The 13,474-nt window shown below is 39.3% G+C and overlaps 1 protein-coding gene across 10 annotated transcripts in view; it reads right to left on the bottom strand.

The window, feature by feature from the left end:
- The window catches only part of HDA15 (histone deacetylase 15), a 66,119-nt gene extending 58,712 nt beyond the window's left edge, over window positions 1-7,407 (bottom strand). For 2 of the 10 annotated variants that reach the window (XM_089158183.1, XM_089158191.1), the window contains exons 1-5: window positions 7,223-7,407; window positions 7,029-7,084; window positions 6,570-6,830; window positions 6,219-6,401; window positions 5,853-5,967 (exon numbers count right to left, since the gene is read on the bottom strand). In XM_089158183.1, the coding sequence (XP_089014309.1) occupies window positions 5,853-5,967; window positions 6,219-6,401; window positions 6,570-6,806 (535 nt within the window). In that variant the 5' untranslated portion in view covers window positions 6,807-6,830; window positions 7,029-7,084; window positions 7,223-7,407. Of the gene's footprint in view, window positions 1-5,852; window positions 5,968-6,218; window positions 6,466-6,569; window positions 6,831-7,028; window positions 7,085-7,168 lie in introns of those variants that run through there. The other 8 variants (XM_089158190.1, XM_089158187.1, XM_089158189.1 and 5 more) reach the window with 8 other exon arrangements.
- Window positions 7,408-13,474: the final 6,067 nt, after the last annotated feature.

Genomic DNA, 13,474 nt, shown 5'->3' on the forward strand with positions numbered 1-13,474 from the left:
TCCGCCTTCCAACTTCTAAGTTTCCAATTTTCTTTATGCCCCAAACACGAAGCCTCCTTTTAAGATTTTCACCAGCAATTCACTGTTAACAAACATAAAAATATCTACCAAACTGAGTTTCATAAATGGTTTCTAGAAATTCTCATACTTTGCAGTGGATCACAAAGGCTTGTCAAGCACTAATCAAGCAAGCTGACTATTTGTAATTTTTTCTAAAGTTTTAAGGTGTGTTGTGGCCTTCCTCCTTGAGATGAACATTGTCACCCTGGAACTGGAATTTGGAGCTGGACCTTGTTCTCGAATAACCAGAACCAAACTAACAGAATTGGTTACAGTCCAGAGTTGTGGAACAGAACCAAAGCAGGACTTGCTTAATTTTTGGTTCCAGCACAAGAACCAAAGCAGGAATTGCTGACTATCGTAGTTGGACATGAACGTACAACAACAAAAACAACACAAGCCTTATTCTAGCTAAATGGGTTTGACACTAAATGGGGTTGACTACATGGATCCTTGCTTTCCAATCAGATCAACTTGAAGCCATACTGGATACAAGGCCTAAGCCAAGCATATCTTCTCTCAACACTTTTCCCAAGGTTAAAATAGGTCTGCCCCCAGCTCATTTAGTTCCTTCAATCCGGATTAAATCACTCCACTGTACAGAGGGAATTAAAGGCCTCTATTGAACATGGCTGAGCCACCTTAAACGGCTTTCTCATAGCTATCATCTACTAGAGTTACTCCCCAAACAGCTTTAATATGATCATCCCTTACCATATCCTTCCTAATTTTGTCATATATGCATTTCAACATCCTCATTCTACTACACTACATTTATCTATATGATGCTTCTAAGAGCCCAACACTCTACACCACACATAATAGCTAGTTGTACAGTGGTCATATCATTTTTTTTTTTTTTTTTTAGTTTAAACGAATGCATCGATCACATAAACTTCGGACACACCTCTCCACTTCATCCATCTAATAGGCCTATCTAGGCTAATATTGAACTACTTGGATATGTATTACAGCAAGAAAATAAAGATACCACTGGTTTTGATGTTACCAGTCACCCCCTACAGCATAAAATGCTGCCCTCAGCCAATGGCCGCCCAGACCTCACATAGAATAACCGAAAACCTTTGCTCACATCTTCCCCCCGTTATAAGATGACCCCAAACCCTCCCCCCCCCCCCCCAAAAAAAAAAAAAACCATGTGGCACCTTCTCAGGGTCCTAACACCACCCTATTTTGATTCTCTAAGAAACATCTTCCTCAATGCAGCCCCTTTATTTATGATTCAGCTAAGGAACCTAAGGTAAATGCTTTGCAGAATCTCCTTTTCATCAAGTTTTACCACCTCATTATCTGTTCGAGCATACCAAAGCCACACACTAGATATTCCGTCTTCTACTACTTCGTTTAAAATCTTTTGACTCCATATAGTTTAAAATATTTTGACTTGAAACTCCAAAGTCGATCACCATACGTCTAAAATCCCTACATTCTTTCTTCTACCAAAACAATATCATTAGCAAAAAACATATACCAAGGAATCTCGTCTTGACTTTTAAAGCATCCATGATAAGTGCAAATAAATAAGAGCTTAAAGTTGATCCTTGATGTAAACCAATTGTAATTGGGAATTCACCACCTTGGCCCCCACCATTCATACACTTGTCATTGAGCCCTTCTACACTAGTACTAACTCGAAATGTTTCTCTTCTCTAATACTTGCCAAATTAACTCTTTAGGGACTCTATGATAGGTTATTTATAGGTCATAAAAACAACAAAAGATCCTTCTTCCATTCTCTATACCTTCCCATAAGTCTGCTAACACGGTAATAACTCCCGTTGTAGATCTTCCTAGCATATGGTTCTCTATAATAGTGCTTTCTTGTCTCAAATGGGTTTCGATTACCTTTTCCCATAATTTCATAGTATGACTCATCAATCTTAAGCACCCCTTTATTTTTGTAAATTCGTACGATGTTTCTCCTCCATTCAACTAGCATTTTCCTTGTACTCAATCTTATTAAATAACTTGGTCAACCAAGTTAGCCAATGAGTTCCTAAGCTTTTTTCGTACTTATATTACATGAATGTATTATAGTATGTTAATATATCATCGTAGGTTAATACACTATGAAACTAACATATTATAGGGAGAGGGTTCCCTAAAGGGCAGCAAGGCCCTTGCACCAGTTTGGGGACCAATGAATCAAGCATCGAAACATCAACATTGCTGAGATTTCCACCTTTCATGAGGGTAAGGCAGTTATTTCATGCCTATTGTGCCAGGGAAATGCTGCCTTTCAGGTTCTTTTTCCTTATATAACAATATGGGCAAATGAAGGCTACCCGGTCACCTAGCCTGCATGACTCCTGCATCTATACATGGAAACACACGAAAGTAACTACCATCCCCATGTAATGAAGAAGTCCGACCCAAGCATGCTTGTGCACACTCTCTCACTGGCCAAAGCACGTGCAGACTTCATAGAGACACAAGCAACAGTCTTTTTCCCTCATAATATATATTACTATTATATCAGTATTTTATAAAGCTACTATAATTTAGCAATATATATTATACTATAAGTATTATAACTGAGTACCAAATTAGAACCAAACCTTGTAGGTACCAGTTCTAGGAATCGAATAAGAATAAGCATTGAACCAGAGCTGAACAGGTTCAATACTAATTCTGAACAGAAATCAGACCTGTTCACAGTTCCAAATCATAACAACACTCCCTGGAATCATATTTGTGGTTCTTAACCAATTTATTTTATAAAGCTACTATAATTTAGCAATATATATTATACTATAAGTATTATAAGAATAAGCATTGAACCAGAACTGAACAGGTTCAATACTATTTCTGAACAGGTCAGACCTGGTTACAGTTCCAAATCATAACAACACTCCCTGGAATCATATTTGTGGTTCTTAACCAATTTATACCATCATATGATATATCTAGAGGCATCAATTTGAGAATTTAGTGAAGTTGAAGGTACTCCAGCAACTCAACACTCACTTGGACAACAAGGAGTTAAGCAGGTTAATGCAACCTTGGGTTCTAAAATATCCTAATTAGACTGCTATGGAGCTACTGTAATTAATATGAGTCAAACAATGCAACCAACAGCATTTCCATAAATATTCTGGACATCAAAAACTCTTTTGAGCAAGAAGCAAGATTTGGCACATAAGAGGAAGAATGAATCTGCAATTTCAGGTAAATGGGAGCAAAACAGAAATAACTTCAGAATATTAGGTAAGTTCATAGTCAATACCAAACCTCAGTTAGTAATTAGCTAAGTAGAGAAAAGGGCTGAAATTAAACCTCAATAGGGGGTGAAATATAAAAATAAATAAATAAAATAAAGAGAGAGAGAGAGAGAGAGAGAGAGAGAGAGAGGAGAGAGAGATTTTAAACAATTACCAAGAAGTCTGGAGCTCTGGAATTAAATAATAGATAAGAGATATTTACTCCTCAATAAACAGTAAATACAGAAGAACAGCCTCTATTTTGGATTAGAGGATGTTTCCAAATCAAACTCGATCACAGGTTATATTTTAGAGTGAAGTTCTCAAACACCCCCCGACCCCAATAAATTAAGAAAATAAAAATATAAGAAAGCTCGACAGTTAGACCAATAACTAATCCAGAGTTTGAATATAATTTTAATACTAAATTGACGCAGCAAAATGCAGGCAATTCCTTGAACCAGTAGGAAACTTAGCAATATATCTCCCAATTGGTTTCTCATAGTGGTCTCAGACTCTGTAGTTCATCCAGGTATGGATTAAACTCTCAAGTTTTCACTTAAAACAGAATTAAAACAACAAGATACTTCCATCCATTACAATCAGTTCCCACCAACAGAAAGCACAGAGCAACAGTCAATAAAACTAAATAATTCTAACTGGAAGGGGGGAAGCAGAAGAAGGATAGCATGACAAGAAAATATTTGCACAAACAGATTGTCAGAGAGAGAAAAACAGACGCTGAAAGGAAGCATGTGAAAGAAGAGATGAGAGAGAAAGAACACAAGTTGGAGAAAGACTTTGGCATTCAACAGCAGCATAAGAAATCATTTTTCCTCCATCACTGCAATCTAGAAATTTCGATGGGCTTGTTTGCATATCAAATAGAATAAAATAATAACTACTAACAACCTAAAAAGCCACCAATTAACAGATAAATTCCTTAATACCCCAACTGAACTAGTTTTGGTTTGGTATTTCATGGACTGGTTTCCAAACATAGTCAAGTTAGTCCAACCATGGAACTGCAACTACATCACAAGTTAGACATGCTTGCTAATGCCATGGTTGTCAAGGGAACAAGGCGAGGCAAAGCAACGGAGGGTAATGAAAACCAATGCGACACCAAAAAAAGGGACAAAGCATCACCTAGTCGACACCAGGTTGCCTTGAATCATATCATTTCTCCACACCTATCTTTTCATACTCCACCTTTTATTCTTTCTTAGTTGCACCAATCTTCTTTCTCTATCTTGGATATGGCCATTGGCGGCATCCAGTGTTCAATGTTCACCCATTATAAAATATAAAATGTCTGGACCTCAGGACACCATCAGCTAGCTAGCTATAAAAGCTCGGCAGCGATTAGTCAAAAGAGCATCTAAGTGCTTTCTTAATAACTCTTACTTGGCATTAGACCTAAGATTTTATTCTTCCACAAGAACATGGACCTAAGGTACTAACCATTTATTAATATGTCCAATTTTAAGTCCAACCTGATTAACCCAGCAGACCAACCAATTAGGACCAAAAATACAAACCTAACTTATTAAGGAACATCAATTAAAGAGCAACTTATCTATCCTGAAATCCTTTGCTAAAACGAATGCCCCAAAAAAAAGGGCCTAAGTAGCCAACTAGACCTATCAATCAAAAACAGATTATTAATCGGTCTACTTTATGTGTTTGAAGGCTGACTTTTGTCACTAGCTAGTTTGATCACATCCCTCAAAGGTGCAGGGCTGTTTAAGCTCAACTAGACCTACCAATTTAGCACCACTACATGTATTCAAGATTTATAATCTAAAGTTCATGATAGTAGATGGACCTTTGCCTTCAAGCTTTTCATTTCTTTAGGGCCTGTTTGGTTACATGAATCCAGGGATTTGAAATGAAATGGGATTTCAAACCTATAGATTTTAAATCTACGGAATCATGGTTCAAAAAATTAACTGTTTGGTTAGCCTCAAATCTATTGAAGTTCATAGAGTTTCGTTGGGTCACTCCGCATGAATCCGCAAATTTCATCAATTTTATACTTACAGTGGAATCCATGAATTTCACCCAATACCCAAAAATGGCTTAATTCACGTTTTTAGGCAAAAAAGTGAAATCTCAGGATTTCAGGAATCCAAGGATGTTTTACAACCAAACAGGTATAAATCTCCGATTCATGAATCCAGGGATTTGAAATCTCTGGATTCAGATAACCAAATAGGCCCTTAAGGATTTTGTGCTTTCTTTATAAACCTGTATTCTTCATTCTTCTCAAAATTTCTTAATTTTGCTGTCCACCTGGGCCACTAACTCTAGTCAGAGTAATATTTAGCAACCTCCCCTTTCCATTACATAGACTTATTTACAACTGTCATGATACTACGTCGCAGCATCATGTGTAGCAATCAACCCTCAGCATAATCTTTTCAAATAGTTTCATACGAAATTACATTCATATAGTACCATCACAGACTGACTGAACAAAAATTATTGAATTTTTAAGAGAGCATTCTTTTAGAAGAACAGACCAAGGATAGAAATGTCAGTTAATTGAAAGTCAACAAAAATATCCACCTTTTAACCTGTCTATGACTTCTGCTTCAACTTCAGAATGGAAAGCTTCTGGCGCAAGACGAGATGCAAAAAAACCATGCTTAAGTATTTCAGATTCTTTATATTCTCCACAAATCTGCAGCAGAAAGAACCTCATATAAACATTTTAACATTCTTGAATCTGGTATTTAGATTGTTAAGATTGAAGACTAGCATTTAGACTTAAACATTTTAACATTATTGAATCTGGTATTTAGATTGTTAAGATAGAAGACTAGCATTTAGACTTAAAAGATCAAACTAACACCAAAAAATGCATCATTCATCCACAAAATAATTAAACACTCAAAGCTCACATCCAGAAGGGGGCTCGGTATGTAAACATACATCACAGTGGAGATCATCATCAAAGTTCATCATTGTACAGTTTCTGCAAAACCACTTTTTGCTGGCCCCATGCTTTTGCAATGGCTCCCAGTCACTATCATCATCGTCATCATCATTGAAATAGCCCTCTTGCTGGCTGTACATATCCTGAACTGTCAAGTCCTTCCTATGCCTTGGCTTTTTCTGCATTTAAAGTTGAAACTCCATTCCAGTAGTCATATTTTGGCGCTTATCAAGAAAGCCAGCACTGCTTTTAGCAGCATTAGTTAAGAAAGTGGAAAAGAAATCCATTTTTTTGGGTTCAAATATACAATTAGATCACCAGGTAGGGGGTGCAATAGTTTTGCTTACAGTTGCATGACCATGCCGAATGCTCCCATTACTGTCCGTATCTCTGGAATGCATTTCACACTGTTCTTGTTCCATACAATTTTCGTCCAAACAAGGATCCGCTTCATTCTCTGTGTTTTTACGACTTCCATTTAAGCAACCACTGTTTGGGCATTGAATCGGCTCACTTTGGTTACAACGACTACCACCTGCTACTCCATTCTTCAAAGAACTAGTTTGCACTGCTTCAGAATCCATTTCCTAGTTTAGCCCTACAAGTTCCTTAAACAACATTTCCCTCGGTGATCAGTAAATCACACTAACCAGAACGAAAGAAAACCGTGGGAAAACAGAGTGATGAATGGGAAGAATCTCAAGCACAGAACCACGTAGTTCATAAGCGGGAAAAAAAATCATTAAGTACTTCGAAAAGAAGAGAAGAAGAAAATAGTATTAAATAAATGGGAAATTAGAACTAACCAGCAATATCAAACTGCAAAAATGCTTCGTCCCGCTGAAAGTAAGCTCATTTACGACTGCAAACACCAAATACAGACATTAATCAGATATCACTCGACAATTTAACCGATAATAAAACAAAAATTTCAAGCAAAACATACAAATTTTAATGGAAACCAGTACAATTACAAGATAGAGGAAATTCTAGGGTTTACAGAGGAGATGGGGAGCAGAGACCGCGAGAGCACCCCTCAGGTTTCACGAATAAGATTGTCAAAGCGTCGACCAATTCGAGCCGAACGCCTCCGGAGTCCGGACTTTGCCGATCTGGGCCTCGTTGAGTTGTGTTAGCCGCGGCAATTCATGTTGCGGCCCATCGTTTTCCTGTCAACCGAAAGTGATTATTAAAGCTTTTTAAATTGTAATGAATTTCTACCTGTTTGAACCTTTGATGGTGTCCCCTTATCAAAATTGGTGAGAGTTTGGACCTCTCTATCTTTTTGGGTGTCTGAGGTTCATCCGGGCCAGCTTGCGCGCACCTTGATTACATCCTCAGAGGGAGTTTTGTCATTCGCAAGGGTCGACCCATGACCTCTCCACTGAGAAGTATGGATCTTACCACTCTACCAACCCTACATGGACCTCTCTATCTTGTGGGTAGAGAATTGTGCTACTCTTAAATTTTTATCACACATTTAGAAGGGTGATAAAAATAATATCAAGTCAAGGTCAACCACAGTCGGGTCCGGTTCAAGGGTCGAACCATTAAGTAATGTAAGAACGAAGAAATCCGACGGTTATGGGAAAAAATGTGCTCCCGTCAAATTCAAGATACACGATCGTGCCATTAATTCCGAAGGAGGGGTAAAAACCCTAGGATTGAGCGGTCAACAAAGAAAAAGGTGAATGCATCTAAAGGTCGAGAATGACAGGTAAATCTATATAAACAAAGGATCGCACAGAGTAAAGGTAACTAAATTGTTTCCCTCCATTAATTCATTCAATTCAAGCTCTGCATCAAGCTAGAGTTTAGTGGTGTTCCAATTGCTTATTTAACCTTCAGAGGTGGCTACCCGACCATACGGTCGGCCCATGTTGACGTCTATTTTGCAGGAATTTGAAGACTAAACAATTTTTGGACACATCATTTGGTGCCATCTTTGGAAAACACTTCAAAAAACTATGGTAGACACTAGCTCTACGACTCTGAGGCATCAAAATCGAAATCTCCAACCTCCTCCAGGAGAAAACTCTCCAGAGAGAAATCATGTTTGTGAAGGAGGAATCCATGAAGAAGAAGAAATTGCCGGAGAAGTCCATTTGAATGACTCGAATGACGAAGTTTGAATGGTTCCGGTCATTCGAAATAAATGAATCCAGATACAAATCCAATTTTTGGAAATGCAATAAATGCGGAGCCCTAAGACACCCTAACCTTCACGATCAGGAAGAGGACAAGCACGAAGGGCGGAGACAAGAAATTCTTTAGTCAGGGGGCATTCTCCTCGAAGAAATAGGCAACAGACTAAGGGCCAGAACTTCCAGCAAAAAAGAAACCAAGATCCACAAGGAGTACGAGAAGAGCGATCGGGAGTAAGGAAGACTGGAGAGTTGCCTGAGAGAGATGATCAAGACGTCCAAGATCGTGCATAGAGGAGTCAAACTGGAACTCTCACCAAGCTCAAACGTGGTGTGAGAATGCACACGGTGACTTCCCAACGATCAAGCAGGGATAGCGTCCAAACTACAGGCACTCAAGCAGTGCAAATAGATCGAAAACTGGCTGACATCAACCAAAAATTGGGACAACTCACAAGAGGTAAAAGGACAGATGATATCTATTCAACTATCAAGAAAAACCCTGTTTGTGGATGCCATTGCTAGGTACGAATTCCCCCACAACTTCATACTCCCAACCTTCTCTTCATTTGATGGATCTAGAGATCCAATTGCCCATATGAGTTACCACCAACAGACAATGACTGTTGCTGGCAACTTTGACAAAATCCTATGTAGAGTGTTCGGGTCTTCACTCACAAGAGCAACTTAAAAGTGGTTCTCGAACTTGCCTTCAAGAAGAATTGCTGATTTTGATGAACTAGCTCGAAAGTTCATCGGTTGATTCCATAGTGGCATCCAAACCAAGAAAACTGAAAAGTCATGGTTCACCGTTAAACAAGAAAAGAACGAGTCTATTCGGGATTATTTACAAAGATTCAACAAGGCTACCATGGAGATTAAGAATTTTGATGAACAGGTGGCCAAAACAACTCTCTTTACAAGCCTCTCTAATAGACAACTTTTGGAGTTATTATTACAAGTTATGCCAACCACAAATTCCAAAGTTGTCCAAAGATGCCAGAAGCAAGCAGAAGTAACAAAAATCCTTGACGCTCGGCAAGGAGAGGTGAAGGCAGCCAACAAAGAACAGAAAGCTTCAGAGAAAGGGCAAGGTTCGAGAGTGCAAAACAACGATCAAGGGAGGAAGTCAATTTCAGGATGGAGGCCACGTTCGCAGAGACCGTCAAGCTGAGGACCCCCAATCCAAAAAAGAGATAGTAGGGGCCAGTCGATCCTTTATATTCACAATATTCGGGGGGCCAGAACTCGAATCCCTCAGAAAGTTGAAAGCAAAATCAAAGTTCATGGGATCAAGAGAGGCGATAAAAAGAAAGAGATAGAATGCCGAAGAAAGCATTGTTTTTAATGAGGAGGACAAAAGAGGCCTATGTACACCTCATGATGATGCGATCATGATCAAAGTTGAGATCAACTTTCAGGAGGTGCATAGAGTATTAGTAAACATAGGATCATCAATAGATCTTCTATCTTATGAAGCATATCAGAAGTTAAAGATGGAGGAAGATTTGCTGAAGCCAACCTCCACTCATTTGTATGGCTTTGCCAGATCATTGGCAATAATGAGGGATCAGTACAATTGGATTTAACAGTTGGAAACTTCTCAAAGGAGACTACCATTCGAGTGAACTTCTTGGTCATTCGGGAACTCCCGCGTACAATGTTATACTCAAGAGACTATCCCTCACAAAGTTGGGAGCAATTGTATCAATCCAGCATATGAAGATCAAATTCCCAACTAAAAAAGGAGTAGGAGAGGCAACCTCTGATCGAATTCCTCCAGGACAATGTTATGTCTCATATTTGAAGGATAAAGCTAGACCAAAAAAAGCTACGGCTTTATCGATTGAAGGTCAAGACGATCGAGATGAAGACGTAATGTAGAGACTCGAACTCGTTAAAAAGCTAGAATGAATCCAATTGGATTCAACTGACAAAGGAAGAACAACCTTCCTTGGGTCAGAACAAACAAAGGACTTCAAGGAAGAATTAAAGAAGTTTCTTTGGGATAACATCAATGTGTTCGCATGGTCAGCAGCTGATATGCCAAGCATAGACCGAATTGTAGCAGAGCACAGATTGTGGATAAATCTGAAGGCCAAGCCCGTAATATAAAGAAGATAGAATTTCTCTGTGAAATCCCCCGGTTTTCTACCCCGTTAACCCATGCATGTTTTCAAGACCGCGAACCAGGACCTCGAGTTGACGACAACTGTGGGCCATCCGAGTTGAGCCGGAAGGTTCGGGAATGGACCCAATGCAAGTGGATGACCCTAGTGATGACTTGACACCTCTTATAGAATTTAAGAGGAGAGAGAAGTAGTCATGAGGGTTTTAAAATGCAATATTGGCACGTCCGTAAAATGATGATGGAAAATCCAAATGATGAGGTAATTTCACCCATGATTAGATCTTTGAAAGACCTTTCTAGCAAGCCAAAGATCTCCCAATTTGGACTTTGTTTGACCCCTCAACTAGGGCTAGTTGAACGGCCGGTCGACCACCCCTAGCCCAATTCGGGGCAGAATCGGGTTTTACTCTTTAAAACCCTATTTTAAGCTCTCTTTCACTCATACTCGCATTTTATATTGCTAGTACGAGGCTGAGGCTCAAGGAGGAGAAACCAAGGGAGAGGAAGGTTCCTAACCATTCGAAATCATGCCGGCACCCGGATCTTTGCGGAATCGTTAGGAAGGTAAGATTCATCAAACCCTCTTCTTTGGGCTTAGTTTTAGGAGTAGTTCTTTGCAATAAATGTTGGATTTGAGTAGTTGTAACATGATAGGTGTATTGAATGCTTGCAAATAATTTCATTTATGTTTGCCTTTAGTTTGTGAGTGGTTGTGCGAATCGTTGCAAACGATTTTGCGTTTTGACTCTCAGACTTGCTCGGGAGCACTCACGAGAGCCAAAATTTGGGGCTTTTTGATTGAGATCGAATTGGGTCAAATTGATGATACCCTTAGGACCCTATTTCTGCCAATTAGGCATTCCCAAAGTTTCGTTTCTATTTGACTTCAAATCGATAATGAAATATTGAATTTTCGCCGAAACTAGGTCTAAAACGGCGGGTTTGAACATAATCATCAAACTGGGTTTTGTTGGGTAATCTTAGGGACTCTTTTGAAACCATATGATTTCCAATATGTGTCTATTAATCTTCTTGTGTGATTAGGAATTTTTGTGAGTTAATCGCTGACTTTTGTGAACCGAAATTTGTGAATTTAAGAAGGAAACCGAATCGAAAGGTGAGGATTGACTAACCATGTTGTGTATTATTAGATGTTATTATTTAGGACTTTATTAGTGATACGAATCTCTCTAAATTGTTATCTACTAATATATGCTTGTGTTTGACTTTGCGCGAACAGAAGGTAAGCTTGATGTTGAATGTTATCATTTATTTGAAACTTTATATGGATGATGTGTATATGATATGAGAACATATGTGATGAATGATGTAGAATGTGATTATTCTTCTTAATTGATCTTGTCAACTGGGGTTGTGGGTTCGCCCATTACCCTAGTGACCCCATGTGATGGTATCTATATTTAAATTGCATAAATGATAGGCATTTAGAAGTGTTGGGCTAGGAATCCCTATGAGTACTACTACCCTTCTGGTAGGGGTACTGAAGCCGGTTAACCCGTGATGCTAGTGGCTGGGTCCTGGATGTCCAACAGGCCCACTATCATCATAGAGAGGTAAAGTTGCATATAATATATAAGGGCTCCTGGGCGCTCAAGACCGGTAACCAATCCATGAGAGGATATGGAGAGCATCCTGTATATTATATGTGGACAACTACTAGGTTAAGGAATGGGGTCCAACAGATGCCTCCCGTTGAGGATTCCATTCATAGGTGGGAAGGTATCGAACCAAAAGGGCACTAGGCATGAGGGGAGATATCCGGACCATATGTAGTACGAGACTGTATGACCTTGCACTGGGCTAGGATTATCATTGACATGTGCCAAATCTCATGCCAAATGGTGATGTGAGAGAGTGGTGACCTATACCCCAACCACGGTTCGACAGGACTTTACCCAATAACCGCGAAAAACCCAATAGACGTCTCTTGTTGAGGGAGAGTGACTGAGACTGCCCAAAGGAGATTGGTGTTTATACTTAAAGCGTGTCTACCATAGAGACTACATGATAGAGTTAGGACATCATATCATAATCATACATCATTTTGGCTATATTGTTAATCACATGCTTATCTTATATTTATGATGTGGAAATGATGGATGAATGCCTGACATGGGGGCTAGTTAACCTCACTGAGTTCTATGAACTCACGCCTTTATTTGTGTATATTTAGACTTCTCTACAGGTTATGAGGACCCCATTCCTATGGAGGATCCTTCGGTGGGAGATCTCCATGAGAGCGTGATCGGGGAAGAGGTGGATGCACATGATGCGTCATACTCCAGCATGAATTGTTCTTATGGAGTCGATTTCCATTAGAATCTTCTTTAAAGGCTTTCCGCTGCGATCAAACTATGAACTTTTCTTTTAAACTCTGATGTTTTTTTGTCTTTGGTTCTAAACCTTGGATGATTGCAATTGATATTTTGGATTTTAATACTTGAACTTGATTATTCTTGTCCTTTTAATTATGTTATATCATGTGTTGTATGGAATTGTCACTGAACCTAGGTCTTGCGGTGCATCACCCCCACGGGTATTCGGGTATGATTGGATCCGGCTGGGTGGGGTGTGACATTCTCAATTGAAAAGCACGAAACCATCAGAAACGAAGTGGGGAAACTGAAGTGGTCAAGATTCATCCAACCAATCGAGTGTCCAACTTGGTTAGCCAATATTGTAATGGTCAAGAAGGCAAACAGGAAATGGCAGATGTGTACCGACTACACTAGACCTCAACAAAGTTTGCTCGAAAGACTGCTACCCTTTACCCCAAATAGATCTCTTAATTGATGCAACAGCTCGATATGAAACTTTTAAGTTTCATGGACGCGTGCTCAGGATAGAATCAGATCTTTATGAACGTTGAGGATGAGAAGTTTACAGCATTCATGATCGATCGTGAAAGCTTTTACTACAAGGTCATGCCATTCGGGCTAAAAAACGCTGGAGCAAC

This window comes from Hakea prostrata, chromosome 6 (genome assembly GCF_041222555.1).
Source record: "Hakea prostrata isolate BN-2017 chromosome 6, UWA_Hpros_2, whole genome shotgun sequence".
Taxonomy (NCBI): domain Eukaryota; kingdom Viridiplantae; phylum Streptophyta; class Magnoliopsida; order Proteales; family Proteaceae; genus Hakea; species Hakea prostrata.